Below are 17,446 nucleotides of genomic sequence, written 5' to 3'. Positions count from 1 at the left end.
TTAATTGCAGAATTTTTTTGTTAGCTTTTATTTTTTTTTTTTAATTGTACGCCACCCAGAGTCACACTCTGTGAAATGGGCGGCTATTTAAATACGTTATATAAAATAAATAATACAACCAGTTTTAAAAATCCATTATTTGTCAAGTAAAATAAAATAAAAGGTATAATTTGTTTATTTGTTTATTTAAATGTATTCGCCACCCAATTCCAGTGGACTCTGGGTGGCATACAAAACTAGAAGAAAACATAAAAACAACTAAAACATTAAACCAGATAGCCCAGACTAAAATAATCTGATAAACAACAAAACAAAAAAAGGCTGTTAAATTATAAACATCAACCCCTAGGCCTGGGACCAAAACCAGATTTTCAAAGCTTTCCAACCCTAGGAGAGATGACACCATCCTTATCTCTGGGAGGATGCTGTTCCAGAGGGTGGGGGCCACAACAGAGGAGGCTCCCTTGGTCCCACAAGATGACAGTGTTTAATGGAGGGGACCTGGAGCACATCTGGAATGTACTGGGCAGGCAGAAATGATTGGAGACAAGCAGGCCCTCAGATATGCAGGCCCTCTGCCATACAGGGCTTTATAGGTAATAACCAGCTTTATAGGTAATAACTTGAATTGCATTCGGAAGCCAACTGGCAGCCAATGCAGCTCGCATATCAGTGGAGACACATGGGCACACCGAGAAGCACCCATTACTGCTTGCACCACTGCATTTTCAACCAGCTGTAGCTTCTGGGTGGTCTTCAAGGGCAGCCCCATGTACAGCACATTGCAGCAATCCAATCATGAAGTGACCAGGCATGAGTAACATATCTGAAGAGCCTCTCAGTTGAGGAACGGGCACAACTGGTGCACAAGATGAACCCTTGCAAAGGCCCTCCTGGCCACAGCTGCTCTTCAAGCAGTAGCTGCAAGTCCAGAAGGACCCCCAAGTTGTGCACCAGTCTTGACTGGGAAGTGCAGCCCCATCCAAGACCAAAGATGATGACATCCTCAACCCAGGGGATCCCAACAGCCACAGCCACTCAGTCTTGCTAGGATTGAGCCAAAGTCTGTTCTGCCCCAATTGGACCCAAACAGCCTCCAGACATGGGGTCAATACATCAACAGCTTCACCTGTGCCACTCAGGGTTGAGATGTAAATGGTGCCATCCCTTTCATCACATTTAAAATAAAAATTGAGCAAACTCTGGAGGCTGCTGTTAATACCTAGCAACCCTTCACTGGCCAAACACTGTGTTGCCCACAGAAGGGGGTCCTAGATTGAACTAATCTGTTTACACACTTGTGGAAACTTCTTTATCAAATTGCAGGATTTGCAGCAAATAGTCTTGGGAGCTCGTAGTAAAACTGTTGTAAAACTTAGAGTACAGAACAAAAGATTTCTTTACAGTGCCTGTATGACTTGGCAACACATAATCAGTAACCCAGAGAATTCTACCTCTTTTTTCCAGTCTGTAATTGGAAAGGATATATATGTGTCTGGTTTGAAGCTTAAACGCTCTGCTGTGTTCGTGGTAACCAAGGCTTTCATTTCTTACTGTTTTCTTTTGCTCCTAGGAGTTCTATATCTTCAGTATGGGGATGAAACTAAACAGCTAAGGATGCCCAACGAGATTACAAGCACAGACACTATCCGTGCCCTGTTTGTAAGTGCCTTTCCCCAACAACTGACAATGAAAATGTTGGAGTCTCCAAGTGTGGCAATATATATCAAGGATGAGAGCAGAAATATCTATTATGAATTAAGTGATGTCAGGTAAGTAAAATTCTATGGCTAGAGGTAGGTTTCTTTGTAAAGATTGGCAGTGTGTTGACTAGAAGTGCCAAGATCCTCATAGTATCTCCAGATGATTCCCTCCCCCCACAGGTTTCTTAGAAGAAGAAAAAGAAAGGAATTTTAAATGATTGGAAATTCTCAAGACCATTAAATCATGCAAGATTCCAATATTTTCTCAAGGGCCTCTGTCTACCAGGAATAATCTTTTGGGGTGACATTCCAGTGGTGGGAGAGTCCAGAGCTAAAAGTGGCTAGAGACACACCATTGCAGACTTTCTGTCTTTAACACTTCATTTTTCCCCTTTCTTTTCTATCTGGTATGTTGTTGTAGAAGTAACCTGTTATTCTTCCCAGAAATCTGGATTAATCATTTGCAGGAGGTTTCTGAAATTTGGCTCAGGGCCTCTTATGGCCATAGGGCTTAACAGTTAAAAAAGAAATATAAAAGAAAATTAAAATTATTCTGAACTTCATAATAACCCCAGTGGTCTGGGAAGTACTCCATGCTTCCTGTTGCTCTGTAGCTCCATATTACTAAAAAAATATATCCATCATTTATATTTAGCCTCTTAAGTGTGCAAATATTTAATGTGAGAAGCAAGTATACATCCCATGAGTTGGGGAAATTCAAATATTTTAGGTTTCAATCAAAGACAAACTTTGAAGGTGTGCTGCGGATGCTCTCACAAAATGGCTGCCATGGACGGCTTTTCTTTCAGTAATTAGCTGTGTGCCATAAAATACTGGTTTACCAGAAGGCAGACTGATACCTTCTACCCCCAGGATTCATCCACCAGCTCAGGTCACTTTATTGATCAGTAGATATTTCTGTGAGAGCCAGTTTAGTGTAGTGGTTAAGGCACCTGGCTTGAAACTGGGAGACCAGGAGCTCTAATCCCACCTTAGGCACGAAGCCAACCGGGTGACTGTGGACTCTTCCTCAGCCCTAGAAAGGAAGCAAGGGCAAACTACTTCTGAAAATCTTGCCAAGAAAACTGCAGAGGCTAGTCCAGGCAGTCGCCAGGACTCAAAGGCACCCCTCTCCCCAAAAAGACATTTCTGAAAAGGACAGGCTGTACTTCAATGTTGACTTTTTTTTTTTTACATTATGATAATGCTGCTGCTAGTGGTTTATATCCTTCCTTTCAAATACTGTATATTATCAGAGTGGCTTGCCATAAAATTTTGAAAAGGCTATGAAATGTGTGAAAATCAACACTTTTACAAAAGCAGAAGGGGCACCAGACAGGACACTCTGGGGAAATGTTCAATGTTAGGCCCTAGGCTTGAAAAAACCTCCCCCAGACTGTTGGGCTTTGCACTCTGAGGAGGATCTCAGCAGGCAATCTGTCAGATGGCTGTTGCTTAGGCATCCACAAGTGTGGAACAATGAACTGAGAGGGCCTGGAGATGTAGAACTGAATGTGTGATTTCAGATTACTGATAGAAGAACACATTTTGAATGTTGCCATTTGTGTGGGTGTGCATGCTTGCATGCCTGCCTATTTAGCACAGTACTTGGGACCCAGATATACTCCCCACATAGGACTGGCAAGACTCATGCCAGAAATGCCAGCCAGTGTTGACAATATTGAACTCGGCAAAATGCAACTTCTTGTGTTCCTAAGATATGCAGACAATCTGCAGGTAGAAAGTTAGTGCTTAAGAGAAAATAAGGAATATTGCTCCGTCTTTGTTCTATTGCATATTCAGTTTCAACCTGACTTTGCTGTGACTGAGAAGTAGTGATCCACGGTGTTAGAACAGCCTTGTTTATCTTGGTCAACTTTCAAATGTGTTGGGAATTAGGGCTCCTTCTTAGGGCTATAAAAATCTGCATAAGCACTACATACCAAGAAGGAGCTAGAGTTTTCTGTAGTGCTTTGTTGCCATATGAATGCAGCCTAGCTATTATAATCCTAGTGTAGTGTAGCAGGAAAGGAAACATAGGTAGTGTCCTGAAAATGGTGGATTCTCTTTTGAAAATGCATTGCAATGAGCTTACATTGCCCATGGGTATACATTTTTCTTGTGGTTTCTGCTCAATGCTGACTTCATTATATCTAAACATCTAATTAACCCTACATTTCTTAACAGCCAACATTGCTTCGTCTTTTCAGCTCTCTGGCTTTTCCTGGCAGACTGCTTGAATTTGATAGAAGCAGTGCAAGTTCTAACTAGTTACAGATTCAAAGCAATTACCAGCAGCACTGTGACTTTAAAAGAAACTAGACCTCTCCAAAAATCCTTCACCATGGGTCTCTCTTTTCCCCCTCCACCGAAATAATAATCCCACTGATTAAGATCAGCCCACTAAACTTAGAGCTGCACCTGGGGTAGAGGAATTCAGTGTAATGTGCAAATTCTCTGAGGATGGCTGGCGTTAAATGAAAGGCATCATAGCTTTAAGAGGACATAAATGTGTTTAGATTACATTCTTTGTAGCCACTTATTGCAGAAGGAGAAAACAGCAAGATTTGTTCCAGACCTCTAATCTGTAGACTCTAAGGTAGGTTTTGAAACTAAATGGTAAACCCATTGATTTTTTAATTTATGGAGTTAGATATCAGTTTTGTTAACTGGAAATTCACCTTGGGAATCATTTGGGCTAATTTCAAAACAAAGCACTTTAATATTGAGCATGTCTTAGAGATATTTGCAGATTCAAGCTATACACGTTTATTCAAGAGTAGATCTCACATAATGCATTTGAAAAAGTTTAAGTTAATCTGTGGCTCAAGTATTTTACTCCTAAGGAACTTTGACAAATATTGTTTTGATGCTTTATTTTGATATGTATCCTTATTTCAGAGGGAAAATGTGACTACCTGGTGATGAGGAACAGCTAAAAGCCAATAAAAATACTATTACTTATGAAAGGTGTTTAATTTCATGCTGTTATTACTTTGCATCTAGAATCTTTAATGAAACTGAAAATGAGTATCAATTTATCTTAGAAGAATGATCCCTTCCAAGGGATAAGTGAGCAGTATTGTTTTTATCTTTTGTCTGTCTTTGGCTTTTTCATTGGCTGGTGGCATGTCACTACCTGAATTATTCAGATAAGCGAAGTAAATGGGCTGACATGGAAGTCCTTTCTTCCCTTACGTGTGCATGTGTGTTTTATTTTCAATTCCAGGAATATTCAAGACAAATCTTTCCTTAAAGTTTACAACAAAGATCCTGCCCATGCTTTTAATCACATGCCCAGAGCAATTAATGGAGATGTAAGGGTAAGTGCTGGACCTTCATTTATTCAGCGTGTGCTTTGATTGTCTCTTACATATGAGAGCCTGCTTCTGCGGGGCCATAAATATGACACAAATGTGTGAAAATTATCTCCCTTTGTCTTTTGCCCCATAATTATTTTGCCAAATGTGCTAACAAGTCACATTAGAGAGAGTGTTAAAAAGAACATGGTATTTGAGCAGTTAAATAATGGCTGTAAAACTGATGGAATGCTGCAAATGTTTGATTAAGTTAGGCATGATTGGCAAATCAAGGATGGTTCATTGTGAGATTCATCACCTACTTCTTTTCAGAGTGGCTTACTTCAGAAAACACACTTAAGTTCACTATTAATCAAATTTTCTGAGTTCACATAATACACTGAATCATAAGCTAATCATACATCCTGGGTTGCTGCCATATGCTGGGTTACATATGGTTGGATAGTTTGTAGTTCTGTGTCTTGTACGAACACAGTTGGTTGTGCTTACTCTGGAAGTAGCTGTTCTTAGGGCTGCTGATCAAGGTTTACTCTTAATTCAGGATCATAAAGCTGTTTGATAAAATACTTTCAGTGCTAACCGGAGTAGCCAATAGTAATGTATGACTAGCTTCATGAGTAAGGAATCACACTCTGAAAGGGCATGTGCCAGAGTAAAAAATATCCTTATTGCTTAACTGACTGCAGTGAGCCAATGATATTGTTCACCCTGTTGCTAACAAATAACGTACTTGGTTTGGTTTTGGCCTATTGTGTTGTGTGAATCAAGGCAGTTGTGATGAAACAAATCACAGTTTAGTAAAATGTATGCACTGGGTCACTAGCTGCAATTACACATCATGCCAATATGTCTAGGGCTGTTGGATCTGACTACAAAACTTGGAGTTTGCTGTTCAGGTTGCATGTTGATTATTCCTGTCTGGTGATTTCTGCTGGCAAGAGGAACAATCAAACCTGGCACCTCCTTCCATAATTTGTTTACTGCCACCATCTTCAAACCAGGAATGCTGGCTGTTTTCCTTCCTCATTAGCCCAAGTTAAAAGCCTTGATTTGTTTTTGGCTACCATTTCTTGTTTAAGAGAAGAGATCCTGGTTCACATATCATGCCAAAGAAACTGGTAGGAGCTGACAAACTTATGCAGTTTCTTTAGTTACTCTTGCAGGTAAAAGTAGCCAGGTGGGGGTGACTGAACAGCATATGCCAGCCCACGTTTGCGGAAAGCAGGAATGCTTATTTACTGAGACCGTAAATAGGCTCAATGTATTTGAATCTTAGATCCTTCTGTACTGCCTGCTGAGATGTTGGGGCTATGATAGATAGGATCGAACTGTGTGACATTTTAATTTTTCTTTTGGAATCTCACAATCTTTGGAATAGCTTCTGGAGGAAAACCAGTGGAACTGAACTATTAAGTAAGCCACCCTTTCTCAACTTTTTGACCCTGGAGGAACCCTTGAAATATTTTTCAGGCCTCGGGGAACCCCTGCACATTCAGGCTCAAATATGGGCCAGAAGTTACAAAATTGTTATACTCGTTTCATATGTGGCCTATATATATATATGCATTAACAGTGTCCTTAAACTAAGAATAAAGAATGAAACTTAACCTCTTTAATGTGAAGTTGTCGGAATTTGAAATAATTTTTTAAATAAACCGTGTTCTCTTAGGGAACCCCTAGTGACCTCTTGCAGAACCCTAGGGTTGCACAGAACCCTGGTTGAGAAACCCTGAAGTAAGCATTCATAGAATTGTACTGTAGCTCTCTTAGCATTGATGGTAAGTAGCCTCCATAAACTGTAAAGCCCAGTGCATGTGTTCACTTTTGCCACATTTAGGGAAATACGTAGCTTCCATTTTCTTAGCCATATCCCTCTCCGCCTAGCTCCTGCTCTACTTCCCATGATTTTAAGTTCATACGAGATGACACTTGACTAGTCTTTTATTGGTGCTCCAGCAAATTTTTGGACTGCTGTATCAGAATGGGCATTAAATAATGATCTTTTATACTGTTGAAATTAGTTCTTTTCCTAAAACCCTTTTTCCCCAGGCATTTAGCCTGGTAGAAAGGAAAGTACGCATCAAGTTAATTTTAGTTTGGGATCTATTTATGACCACCACCATCACTAGGGCATTCCCAAAGTAAGAATAAATCACTGCTGGTGCAAAATGCTACTTTAAAATAGTGCAAATGGGGGCTGCCTAGGAGAAATATCACCACTATTACTGCTTAGATCAGATATTTCCTTAAAAACCGAGGGGAGGGAGGGTTCCCTTCAAAGTCCCCTGCCCACTCTCTTTGAATAAAATACATTAATTCCATCAGGCCAAAGAAAGTATTACCGGCAAGGGAGCTGCTTGGTTTTTAGTAGATCGGATAGGATTTGAAATGGATGTTAACCATTGGTGCAAAACACCTGTGAAAATAGGGACTTACTGTAGAATTGTGCATTTGTTTGAGAATTTCTCAAGAGCATGCCACAATGCTTTGTATAGGGAGTTCAAGACTATTAAAGCAGTTATTAATGTAGCAGGAGCTGGACATTTCTAAATATATTACAAGCTCAGCTATGAAGTGTTGCTTCTTCTGGAATGGTTCCTCTGGACTTCTTGCCTGATTCTCTGGTGGCTCGGCGGAGGTCTGTCATGCTGTAGGTGGTATGTTAAAATGCCCACCTCTGCCAAGAAAATTCATTTCCTGATCAGCAGTCAGCTTGCTCCGAATGGGGATATTACTAGCTTTCACAACTGAAGGAGAGTAGCTACAGTAGATGTTGGGAAGATGGCTGATGGGCCCTTGAAGTTCTTCAGGTAGGTGTTTCTAAGGAAGGAAGTGGGAAAGGACAGAGAAGGTATAAGGAAGCACCCTCACAAGTGTTCTCCAAGAGCTAAAAATAGAGTGCGCAACTTGAGGAAACGGGAGAGGAGGAAAATAACACAGCAAAGGCAGCAGCCCCTTAAGGGAAGAGGTGCCTTCGTTTATCGCGCTGCATCCATGGTAGTTGGAATGGAAGAAACAGAAGAATTTATATCTATACTTAGAGCTAGACTCAAAAGAATGCTTCTTACATCTTATAGGGAAACCTCTCTTGCTAGAGGGTTACTCGCTCTCCTGTCCAATTTTTGTTTTTACTTTTAAAAAAATCAGAAAGATTTTAGTATATACTGACAGGCTCATCACAAAGCAACGTTATCCAAGGTGCAGAAAAGGAGGAATGAACAGTAAGGCATGAGGCAAGAAAAAGCAAAGGGATTGTTGCTTAATCTAGCTGAGCCCTGTGAATATGGTGTGAATGGAGCCGAACATACCAACTTTGGGGTTTGGATGGCTTGTTTCGCACAGTCCCATTTGGCTGCCTTTTCCCTTTGAATCGCAGGACAGCCAGCCAGGTGGTGATTAGGGTTCCATTGCTGTGATTTCCAGCCAACACGTTGTAAGCAAGTGCTAAAAAGACTGTTTGGTGCCCTGTAGAACCCTTTGCTATAATTACTTTAACAGAAGCCACATTTGCGTCCGGAAGGATGGCCTATGCACATGCCCCTGAAGTGTCAATAATAGATTATATTGGGGGAGACTCACATTGGATGCAAAAAGAAATTGGATCTTTCAGTATATATTCCTGTCTTTTTGCTCTCTTTCTTTCTCATATTTCTGGCTTACTCTGTTGTTCGGAGAGCGCTGGTTGTCTTAAAAGGTTTTTTCCCTCTTTTCTGTGTAGCCATATGTTCCCACAGGTCCATTTTTTAAATGCAAGGTGTTTGCTTTCTATTTATATTTTCTTTAAAAAAAATCAGTTTCATTCTGCTTCTCCTGTAGGATGCTTTGAACCTTCTTTCAGCAGGATAAACTAAATTATTGTCTCTAAAGTTGTCACAAACCCAGCACTCACATAATGTATTACTGGAATTATGATTACTTAACATGTATGTATGGAAAACATTGTGAAAGTGGCGTCCCCCCAAACAGTCAGACATGACTCGGTGCTTGCACAGGGGACCTTTCACCATTGTCACATGTATGGAAAGAAGCATCTGCTAGATACCTTACGTCACTGCCGTGTCCTACTGATTTTCATAGCCAAATACTGGTCTTTCAGTTATCTGGCATATAATTATTTGCCTTTGCTTTAGACCAGTGGTTCTTAAACTGTTTGACCCAATTACCCCTTTTCCTGGTCTCAGATAGTGTCATTAACCCACAAAAAACCCAGACTCTGTTGTTTTACACAAGCATCTTAGTAGCAGCAGTCCCAAACTGGATCCTTGATTCAAAACAAGTCTTGCAAATTGCTAGGATATGCCCAAATTACCCCCAGTTTAAGAACAACTGCTTTCAACTATGCCAGGGTATTGGTTGGGAGAAAGAAAACTGTCAAAGTGAGTTTCGCAGCCTATAAATTTAATAATCATCAACATCATCATGAATGTTGAAGCTGAAAAGGCTAAGGGGAGACATGATAGCGGTCTTCCAATACATGAACAGTTGTCACAGGGAAGAGGGTGTGAATTTATTCTCCAGAGCACCCAAGGGCAGGGCAAGAACCAGTGGGTGGAAGAACTACGGTGAGAAATCCAAACTTGAAATAAGGAGGAATTTCCTGACAGTGAGCTTTTAAGTGGTGGAACAGCCTGCCTCCTGAAGTCATAGGTGCTCTGTCACTGGAGGTTTTCAAGAATAGATTGGAAATCCATTTGTCTGAACTGGTCTGAGGATTCATGCGCTGGGCAGGGGATTAGACTGGATGACCACCAAAGTTCCTTCTAATCCTCTGACTCTATTCTCTGATTCTGTTTATCTCTTCTGATATGGATTGGCTAATATCCAACCTGCTTATCCACCGCCATCCCATGCATAAACATATATAGCAGTTCTAACACGCACATATACAGTGTTCCTCTTGTTCAAAGCCAGTCCAGTAAAGAAGCATTTGTGTGACATTTATTCTTGTTATTCATGGAAACTTACTGGGTGATTTTGGGCCAGATGTTCTTTCTCAGCCCCATCTACCTCACAAGGGTGTTATAGTGAGAATAGTATGAAGGGAGATCCTTATATAAGATGCCTTCAGCTCTTAGAGAAGAGGCAAGTATAAAATCTAGTAAATTGGGTGTTAAAGTTATATATGAACTAGGCCACATGGTTCCAAATCATGACTTAGCATGATACATAGACCCAAATGTTTTGAGGAGGAGGAGGAGGAGGAAGTGGCTATACAAAAAAAAAAAAAGGCTGTTGGAAAACATGGGAAAGTTCCAAGCAAGAGATGGTGATGCTAGATTACCATTTAAAATCTATGGATGAGACAGGACAGTGGCTAAATGGAAGCCTTGTTAGGAGTACCTGTATAAGGTGGGGAATGGACTTCCTGGTCTTCCTTGGCCCACAGATGATGGCCATCTTTAGACCTGGAGGCCTGCTCTATCATTTTGCATGAATCATTTTCATTCCTATTTTCTCTGGAGGAACTGAGCTTGTCTCAGTGAAGTGAGCACATCTTTTTTGGGCAGGGTGTAACAGTAGATGCTTTATGAGAACCTCATGCTTTTCTCTCCTACTGCACTCACTCAGTGAAAAGGACCTCAAGAAAGAGGCCACAACATTTTACAGTTAAGGATGTGTAAAGCCTCTCTTGAGAAATTTCATGGCTCTTATTAAATTGCCTTTGAAATTCCTCAAAGGTCTGAAAAACACTTCTGAGTGCTGTTATAAATGCAATTAATTTGCAGCTCCTTTGCAGTCATTCTAATCTATGAGGCTTGTTGGCCACCCAAATGAGTTCTTGCCCATAGCATTTTCCTTAGATGTCTGTATTGTAATGGTTTTTTGCCCATATAAAGTATATATGAGGGGGAAACATCTGAACTGCTCCTGCTGTGGCTGTACTCCAGATTATCTTGCGTCTCATCATCAGATTTGGACCAATTTCTCCTTCCATAGCTATTTGACTCTCCACATACTTAGTTAAAGCTATGTAACAGATAGTGAGGAAAAGTAATTAGTGTTTTCCCCACTTTCATTGCTCTTACTATCACTGAATTGGAAGACAATCAGCTACTGTGGGAACCCTGAAACTGGAGGATTTTTCAGAATATCTCCTGCTAACTGAATGCCCTGTCTATTGTAGCAAACCTGGTTCCCACATAATTGGGAGGGGTGGGCATGCCTTGTCACGGTCATATAATTCCACTATTCTGCAAGCTGCACTGATTTACCTGTGGGATTCCAAGTGCAATTCAAAGTGCTGGTTATCATTTAGAAAGCCCTTCCTGGCACAGGGCCTGTTATCTGAGTGACCACCTATCTCCCATGGGTTTTGCCCCATCTGGGCAGAGGTATATTTTGAGTCCCCTTATTCAAACAGTGCCTGGATCCCAATAGGTGGGATGGAATAGCATGCTTTCTACATCACAGCGCCTGCCCTCAGGAATGGTACACTGGCTCTCACCCTGATGACGATCAGGATGCTATTGAAGACCTAGCTATTCTCCCAGACCTTGGGGCGGGTTAATGGTTGAGCTCCTGTTGGAAGGGTTTTTTGTTTATATGTCTGTCTCCAGGCTGCTTATGAATTCTTTCTTATTTATTTTATTTAAAACATTTGTACAGCTGCCCATCTTAAAACCAAATTCGGGGCGGCTTACAATGCAATAAAAGCAATATATACAGCTAAAACAAAAACAAAAACAGAAAAACTTGGCATCGCAAAAACACATCCCTGATGCAACCCATCATGTTCTTCTCCTGCTATGACCTCCCCCTATCCCAGTGCCTGGGGGAAGAGACAGGTCTTGAATGATCTCCTGAAGGTTAAAAGGGTGGGGGCCTGATGAATTTCAGGCCGGAGGGTGTTCCATAGGGCAGGGGCTGCAGTGGAAAAGACACACTTTCGAGGACGCACCGGGATGTAGCGTTCAAGGAAAGGGACCTGGAATGTGCCCACCCTCTGCTCTGTTGGGATGGGCAGATGCCCTCAGAGAGAGTCTGTCCTGCAGATAACCTGGTCCTGTGCCACGTAGGGCTTTAGAGGTGATAACCAGCACCTTGAATTGCACCTGGAAGGAAACTGGGAGTCAGTGCAACTTGTGCAGCAGGGATGTAACATGAGTGAGCCTAGGGGTGCCCAACGCTATGCATGTGGCTGCATTCCATACCAGTTGTAATTTCCGAGCAATCTTCAAGGGTAACTTATTTAGAGCTCATTGCAGTAATCCAAATTTTATGTTGTTCTTACTTTTTATCATTCAAGGTAGAGGCCACCCAGGACCATTAAGAGTGCCGAGTCATGTCTGACCTTTTGGGGGGATGCCGCTTTCGCAACTTTTTCTTGGCAGACTATATTGAGATGGTTTGCCATTGCCTTCCCCAGTTGTCACCTTCCCCAGCAAGCTGGGTACTCATTTTACCAACCTTGGAAGGCTGATTCAACCTGAGCCAGCTACCCGAGAATCCAGCTTCAGCTGGGATCGAACTTGGGTCATGGGGAGAGTTTCGGTTGCAATACTGCTGCCTGCCACTCTGCGCCACACGAGGCTTATTTTCTACCCCACCTTTATTATTTTATAAATAACTCAAGGCAGGGAACATACCTATTACTCCTTCCTCCTCCTATTTTCCCCACAACAACAATCCTGTGAGGTGAGTTGGGCTGAAAGAGAGTGACTGTCCCAAGGTCACCCAGCCGGCTTTCATGCCTAAGGCGGGGCTAGAACTCACAGTCTCCTGGTTTCTAGCCCGTTGCCTTAACCACTAGACCAAACTGGCTCTATTCAGTTCTATTCCAAAGGCACAACACTTTATTTTGATACTCTCAAGGACAGTCACATTGCCTTGTTATGAAGCACCTCTATGAGGTGAAACATGGGTGCCTTACACAGTCCTAGTGTTGATGCCATCTATAGAGAGTCAGGCTGACCAAAAGGCAGCCAGATGCCTCCAAAGAAGGGCATGAAGGAAGTAAATTAGATCAGAAAAGCAAGATGAAAACATTGTTGTGGAGTCCTTGGTGCTCTCTGAGCCTTGTTGTTTTCTTGCAGATGTTTCATTGCCAGACTAGGCAGCATCTTCAGTGCAAAGAGGGGGTGGGCCTTGCTCTCAGTTTATATGCCGTGGCTTGCCCTGCTTGTATTGGTGGGGGTGCTGTTCTCTCCTTGGGAGTTCTTTGATTGGGCTGTTGTTTGCTGCTTGGTTGATTGCCTGAGTTAATAGTTCCTTGATTAAGGTGTATTGTGCTGTTTGATTGTTCATCTGGTGTTAATCCTTGTGTTGATTTTTGCATATCTGGGTGTTGGTTGCTGGCAAGGGAGTGTACTGGTCTTTTGGCTTTTCTGTTGTCTCTTTTGAATGGCATGTAAATGTTGTTTCCCTCAATGGTCTGTTGATGGCTGCTTTGTCTGAGTGCCAGGCTTCCAGGAATTCTCTGGTGTTTTTGGATTTGGCTTGGTTTAGGACGCTCACAGTTTCCCAGTTGAAACTATGGTTGAGTCTGTCCATGTGTTGTGATATTAAGGAGTTTTCATTGTGTCTTCTGACTGCTAGTTGGTGTTCGTGGATGCGCTCGGCTAGTCTTCTGCCTGTCTGTCCTACATAGTGGCTGTTACGGTCTTTGCACTATATGTTGTAAATAACTCCTGTTTTTTCTTCTTGGGTTACTGGGTCTTTTGGGTTACTTAATATGCTTTGAAGAGTTTTAGTTGGTTTATGTGCTACAGTGATGCCATGTGGTTGTAACAGTCTGTTGGTGGTTTCTGAGATTTTCTGATGTATGGCAGTGTTACCCTTTTCATAGTTCCCATCAGTTGGGTTGTAGTGGGTTGGGTGGTGAGGCACTTTTTGATGAAGTTGAACGGGTATCCATTTTGCTGGAAGATGCTGTACAGATTATCTTTCTCTTTTTTCTGGTGTTCTGGGTTGCTGCAGTGTGTAAGCGCTCGTCTGAATAAAGTTCTTACACAGCTCCTCTTGTGGGAGGTTAGATTGTTACTTTGGTAATGGAGCACTTGGTTGGTGTGGGTAGCTTTCCTGTAGACTTGTGTTTCTAACTTGCCATCATTTCCTCTACTGAGGAGGATGTCCAGGAATGGTAGTGTGTTGTTGTTTTCTTCCTCCCTTGTGAATTTTATTCCGTTAAAGATGTTGTTGAAACCTTGTTGTTAGAAGGAGGAAATTGGCACAGCCAGACAAATGTCCTGGATCAAGCTAGAGAGTTTATCATAGTCTAGGATGGACCACAGCCACAACAAATGGGGGAACTATGATGCCAGTGACTTTAGGTTTGCGACATTGGAGCCATATTTGGCAGGTAGAGCAGATATTTAAGTAGTTAGAGCAATGAAGTCTGGTAAGGCTGAGGCTTCTTAGAATGCATTTGAAAGGTCCCATATGTGCTTTGCATATCCTCCTACTAATAAAAGTTGATTTACTTTAGGAGAAGACATCAACACATGTCAGCTTGCAATAAACTGGCTAAAGGAATTAAAGCTTGTCTTTCCCACTCCGTTGTCTGCTTTTGTGTGTGGGTATGTGCTTTGTTTTTGAGAGGTTATGACAACACGGGCCTTACTGTATTTATAAACATCACATGTTTCTCTGCAATGGTTTACGATGTCTGCCAAGCCGAACACATGGAAGAAACATTTCTTGTTAGTCCAGCATTGGTTTTGGTTATATGTATTTCCGGAACAGAGAGGGGAAAAATACTTTCTAACTTTTGTGCAACGATAGCAAAAGTCTCCCAGTCATTCAGAGGAAGCTGCTTCTTTGTCAGATTTTGTTATTTTTCTGGCTAAAACTCTTCTTCCAGGAGAACCAAAGCATGATAGTTCGGTTTTCAGCAGACATGAAGAACATAATTTAGATGCAAAGACTTCTAAAAAAAAGGGGGGGGAGCTTATTAGAAGATCTAAGGTAAGAAACTGCAGCAATAGAGAGAGAAAAAATTGCAGAGTAAAGGATTTATAGATAAAGTATCGCAGATTAAGAAATGTGATAGATGTAACTTTGGGGAAAGCAAAACATTTAATTTTATTTAGAGGAGAAAATGAAATATTTCTCAGCTTTAGCAACTGTCAGAATATATATGATGTTCTCGTTCTCTAAATTTGTTCAGATGCAGATACTATTTTTGGACTTAAGTCTCCTTAAGTAAGTTGTGTTTGAGAACTGAAGTGGAAAATAATAAATAGTGAGTAGACTGTTAGTTAATTGCAACTTCTGCAGTCAAAAGAATTCCAGCTTTCTAAAAAGTAGCTGTTTGAAACAAATCAGTGATCTTACATGTAATAAAATGGAGAAGCAGCAAACCTTTTAGGGTATAATCCACAGATTTCTCAGTGGTGTCTTTCTAATGGAGGAAGAAGCAATTGAAAAGCAAGGAGAAATTTTATTTTACTTCATTTTTTCATTTTTCACATTGGTATATTGCCCTTCAAAACTAGAGTTTTCCTTAATAGGTTTTATGGAGTAGGTGAGAACAAAATGCAAATTTATTATCAATGTGGAAAGAAACATAATCTGTTTATGTTGGGCTTTTGAATTTTGACTAATAATTGCTTTATAACCATAGCTATAAGGCAAGTGTCAGAATCCTTTTCAGGCAGTGGTCACTATTGCACAGACACTCCAAAATAAAAATGGATAAAATAAAATTTTAAAAGCAAGAGAGAGAGACTCTCCAAAATAGAAGGTCTCATCTGGGAATACATAGATTTTTTACTTTCTTAATAAAATGTTGGGCCTTCTAAATTTTATTTTTTAATTATGGAGGTCAGTGGGTGCCATCTAGTGGCTTGGTGGGTGCCATTGCATTTATGGGTACTATGTTGCTACCCCTGCTGTGTAAGAGGCAAGAGTAAATTTGCAGGTGGTAGAACTGTTCTGATATCAGCAGATATCTACTAGTAAGAGTGAGATGAAGATCCATGTGATGGCACTGCGCTGTGTAGGAAGCTAGTTCAATTCTTAGAGCGGTGACATAGATCATTTGATCTCCTGGTTTTTTTACAAGAGACAGTTTCTCTGGGGCTCCACATGTACAGGAAGATCTATTCAAAGTAAGGTTCACTCCTTGGAAGGATCAGATGAATTTATTCTCTTCATTCAGGCAGTTAAAATGTAATCTCAAGAGGTTTTTTCAGTGACTTTCATTAGACTAGCCTCATGGTGCACCCTGGGCAACATGACTTGTCACAGCTAAATCATCTACACATCTGGCTGCTGGACCTCACAAGGATTTCCCAGCAAGAAAAAACAGCATGAACACCAAACTGCTATGCCATATGATTAAAAAAAAAAATTAGTGGTTAAGGCACCAGGCTAGAAACCAGGAGACTGTGAGTTCTAATCCCGCCTTAGGCATGAAAGCCAGCTGGGGGACTTTGGGCCAGTAGTCTCTCTCAGCCCAACTTACCTCACAGGGTTGCTGTTGTGGGGAAAATAGGAGGAGGAAGGAGTGTGAGGTATGTTCCCTGCCTTGAGTTATTTATAAAAATAATAAAGGAGGATAAAAATAAATAAAAATAAAATAAAATATAACAGTATAGTTTTGTTTTGTTAATGTTTTAAGATGCAGAGAGAAGAGAGATGGCATCCAATGGTTGTGTGCAAAAGTCAGTGTTCTATAGAAGGAATCTTTTGGGGAATACTGGAAAATTCTGTCTTTTCTGGAATGTGTGAATCTGGCTGTTCTGGAAATAAACCATATCTGGAAGCCATCAAGTACTTCCTATTCTGGAACACTTATTCCCAGAAATTACTGGCTCATCCTTGAAAGGGCCAGATCAACACATTCCAGAAGAAAAATGGAACATTATGATGTTCCCTGAACTGTGAGTTCCAGGGAAGTTCAGAAAAGTACATAGATGATCTGAGGGAGATCTCTGTTAGCCCAATAGTGTATGTGTTGGCCTGATATCTTAGCATTATGTATTCAGTGTGAAGTTAGAAACAACCCAAGTTTATGTGGCAGAGCGTCATGGCATGTAGACATGTTAGTATATGCGGTAGAACCCTGTTACACTTGCAAATGTGTTCAAATACAACAAGGAGTGCATTTCACCGTCTTGCTCCGTGCAGGAAATGTATTTGAATACAAAGAATAATAGAATGTGAAAATGACTTTGTGTATAATAGTGTAATTGTAGGTAATAATTATGCCACCATCTAAAAAAAAAGATACCCATTTTTCTAAAATTTATCCCTGTAAGCTAAGTTTAGGTTCTGGATTTAAATATCTTCCCAGACCCTTCTTTAACAGTGAAATGTATTATTTCTCTTTCTTCAGAATGTAATAACCTAGTCCTAAGGCATTGGATTGGAAGCTCTCCTACTGATTTAGCTAAATGGAACATTACGTTGACAGTATTATAGTCCACAACATAGAATGCCTACTCCATAAAACCAGGTTTATACAAAAAGGCTGTAGTTACT

At 40.9% G+C, this 17,446-nt stretch overlaps 1 protein-coding gene across 11 annotated transcripts in view; it reads left to right on the top strand.

Annotated features, from left to right (window-relative positions):
- Positions 1-17,446, top strand: part of KIAA1217 (KIAA1217 ortholog) — a 219,748-nt gene that overhangs the window by 124,935 nt on the left and 77,367 nt on the right. For all 11 annotated transcript variants that reach the window (XM_063303519.1, XM_063303524.1, XM_063303523.1 and 8 more), the window contains 2 exons: positions 1,574-1,772; positions 4,933-5,026. In XM_063303519.1, the coding sequence (XP_063159589.1) occupies positions 1,574-1,772; positions 4,933-5,026 (293 nt within the window). The remainder of the gene's footprint in view (positions 1-1,573; positions 1,773-4,932; positions 5,027-17,446) is intronic.

This window comes from Candoia aspera, chromosome 4 (assembly GCF_035149785.1).
Source record: "Candoia aspera isolate rCanAsp1 chromosome 4, rCanAsp1.hap2, whole genome shotgun sequence".
NCBI lineage: Eukaryota > Metazoa > Chordata > Lepidosauria > Squamata > Boidae > Candoia > Candoia aspera.
This window is presented reverse-complemented; position numbering and strand designations above follow the sequence as displayed.